The sequence below is a fragment of the Camelina sativa genome, chromosome 11 (genome assembly GCF_000633955.1).
Source record: "Camelina sativa cultivar DH55 chromosome 11, Cs, whole genome shotgun sequence".
Lineage (NCBI taxonomy): Eukaryota > Viridiplantae > Streptophyta > Magnoliopsida > Brassicales > Brassicaceae > Camelina > Camelina sativa.
Window position 1 is genome coordinate 32,769,794 of NC_025695.1, and position 3,207 is coordinate 32,773,000.

Consider the following 3,207-nt stretch of genomic DNA (forward strand, 5'->3'; position numbering starts at 1 on the left):
TTTTATGTCCAATGTCATGCTTAAACGCCTAGCTATTGTGCTGCGGGAAAATGCAAAATTGAAGAATTGGCCACGGATTTCTTTTGCTTCCCTTACTTTTAGACAGCAGCAGATAAAGAAAACAGCCTAGATTGAGGAAATTACCAAATCAATGTGGATAATGGTTGACTTCTTGGCCATTTCAGCTGCATTCTGACCAGAATCTGCCCATTTCAGTCCATTGGAAGAGCCATGAAATCTTTTACGGTACCTGTTTCTCCATGTTCCAATAAAATGCAGCCTTGAATTCTGCAGACAAAAAAAAGACATACAGAGAAAGCATCTTCAGAATCTTCATTGGAACGATACTATACATCCAATTATTTCTAGTTATATAAATTGACAATGAGACCCTCTTACTTTCAGCTGAAAGAACTGTTAATACAGGCGTAATAGAGAAGCCAGAAACCAGCAGCTAAATGAATCTTTTGTAAGAGATACCAGAGAGTGGAAATAAACCAGGCGAACAATATTTCTATAAAGTTTTACCTTAAAGTAGTTTTCCACGAAATTGGGATCCTCGAGAGTTGAATGACGCCTTGTAGAAGATCCAGCAACGGTTGCAATCGATTTGCCATCATTCTTCCCATTTACATAAACGGGCTTGTTGTCTGAAGCGGAATGAAGATTGGTAGTGGATTGAATTTCACTTGTAACTTCTTTTTCTTCTATGTCATGATTACCAAGTATTTCTGCATTCATTTCAGAAGATTTCAGGTCACCAGTTCCTGTTTCTTCTGTCAATTCTGCAATAGTGTTCTCGATATAAACGCCGTCAATCTCATCATTAACGTCGTCTCTTGCTTCCTCTGAATCTTCAGCTCTAATTGAACTTCCTTCTTCAGCTTCACTGTATCCAGTATCAGGCTGACAAGATGTAACCAGCGAAGCCATCTGAGGGGTCAAATGGCTTCTGGGTGCAAAAAAGGCAGACAACTTTGGCTGGGTATCATTCAGTTGATCTAGCTGGTAAGGAACCCCTGAGATGTGATAATCACAACACAAAGCATTGAATCAGATGTACAAGTAAAAAGTGTGCAATAATAAATGAATGCAGACGAAGATGACAGTAGTCGAATGATCAAATCCAAACATTTTTACCTATGTTTACATGATTTAACTGAAACTAAATCATCCTCTATTGACTTACAGCCCAGAAGTCTGTTGGCAGAGATAGAGTCCACTATCCATGTGGGTTTCACAACAGGTAACCCTCTGCTGAATGCCCTGATTGGAAATAAAACACCATTTTAAGACACGACCTTGCAAGAACTTAGACAGGATTTTTAAGAATCTAAGGAAAACTAACCGTAGATTCTTGACTTTACTATCTGGAAGGTTGCTGCAGATGATATGTGTTACAGAACGCCTAGAGAAGTAGTTCTCGAATCTTCCACCATACTTCATCATGTATCCTTTCAACTCCTACAGAGATCTAGACACAGTTAACCACAGATAATCCACCAGTCATACTTCACTACAGAAAAGGAAAAAAAATCAAGAAATTCTAAGACCTCTTCACCTGCACAGTTTATATAACATTGGAGATCAGAAAACTAGACACCAACAGAACTGAAAACTGATCAGAACCAAAAGAACAGAGCATAAACCTGATGGGAAGGAAAGGTGAAACCATCCACAAAGATTGAAACTCCTTGGAAAATAAGTTTCTCAGAACCCGAAACACCGTGAGAAGAAGCGGAAGCCTCAGTCTCAAATTGGTTCTGAAGTTTCCGATTCTTCACTTCCATGTAACTAACAACAAAAACATAGAAAAACCACAGAAAATTAAAACCACAATGTAATTTACAGTTCCTAACAATTCAAAACCCATCACAATGCATCTTCCTTGTAATTCACAAGTGACGAAGTGCATATTCGTTTTCAATCGTTCTCAGAACAAGCAGTTAAATTTTCACCTTTTACATGGGAATTTCGAAATTTAACCACAACCCAACACTAAAATGGCAGAGAATGAGAGAAGGACCTTCCGAAATCGGAGAAAGGAGAAGACCGGAAAGAAGAACGAGAAGAAGCAGCGCCCCATGCGGCGCCTAGGGTTTTCTGATTACTCGGATTCTTCTTCTTAGCCTTCTTGTTACTCCCACTGCCACGATTGTTTGAAGAATTCGAACCCACGCTACGTTTCATTGTTGTTGTTGGGGATGATGAAATCTCAGAGCGAGCGAGACGAAGAAGAAGCTTTCCCAGTGGGGTTTTTATATACAAAAACACGAACGTTCTCAGATTAGTACTCGAACTTGTATATATTTTCCAAATCTCCCCATATGTTTTAAAGTTTACAATTATAACCTGATAACTTCTTTTTCCATTATGATCACACATCTAATTGAGGATACAATTTATTTCTCTTGAATCCAAATCTTTAGTTAGTGAAGATTACCATCTAGGCAATGTATTGAAACCCAGACCGGACCGGTCCAACCACGACCCGGTAGACATTCCAGTCCGGGTTACCTCTTAAAACCGGACAAATAAAAATCCACAAAAAACCAGAAAAACCGGCTAAAAACCCGTGAACCGGTGGTTGAACCGCCGGGTCGGACCAACGGTCAGTATCAAATTAGAATATTTTATGTTTATCACAATTCAAACTCGGACCATATTATAAAGATAAGTTGTTATTTATAAAAAAAATCACCTTTTATTTTATCTAATCATTTAAAAGATTATTTTTAGTTGTTTAGTAATTAATTATGTATGTTTTGTTCATATATTTATATAAATGTAGATGTTATATTCATAACATTTAAATAAACCAATAAACTAATTGACCCGTGGTTCAACCGTTCTGACCGGTTGACCCAGTGACCCGGAAGATTTTTGGTTCACCTTTCGGTCCGTTTTTAAAACCATTGATCTAAGCAAATTAGTGAGAAGTTTTTTGGGAAAACGTCCTATTTCCCCCTCGGAACTATCATATCGTATTAAATCCACACCGAACTTTGACCTTGTTCTATAGCTCCTTCGAGCTTAAGTCGTCCACCTATTTCTACCCGAATTCGTAATTCTATTGCTATTTCTCCAATTTTTTTGGTTTAAACGGTTTACTAACAAACCGACACAAATCTGGTATGTAACCAATTTTTCAAACCAGACAACATTAAAAATTTGACCCGACCCGTAAACAATATGTCTAACATATTT

At 37.9% G+C, this 3,207-nt stretch overlaps 1 protein-coding gene across 1 annotated transcript; it reads right to left on the bottom strand.

Moving 5' to 3' along the window:
- Window positions 127-2,232, bottom strand: LOC109127387 (DNA repair protein REV1-like). Its single transcript, XM_019232018.1, has 6 exons — window positions 2,027-2,232; window positions 1,650-1,794; window positions 1,349-1,464; window positions 1,190-1,266; window positions 529-1,019; window positions 127-288 (listed from the first exon to the last, which is right to left on the bottom strand). Exons 1-6 carry the CDS (start codon window positions 2,188-2,190, stop codon window positions 127-129), a joined length of 1,155 nt encoding a protein of 384 aa, XP_019087563.1. The 5' UTR covers window positions 2,191-2,232.

Bases quoted from the DNA above. Each gene is read 5' to 3' on its own strand.
- LOC109127387 (XM_019232018.1), bottom strand. From the start codon at position 2,190: ATGAAACGTAGCGTGGGTTCGAATTCTTCAAACAATCGTGGCAGTGGG. The intron at 1,465-1,649 runs GTTTATGCTCTG...AGATCTCTGTAG, and splicing joins TCACCTTTCCTTCCCATCAG to GAGTTGAAAGGATACATGAT. The intron at 1,020-1,189 runs GTAAGTCAATAG...ATCACATCTCAG, and splicing joins TGCCAACAGACTTCTGGGCT to GGGTTCCTTACCAGCTAGAT.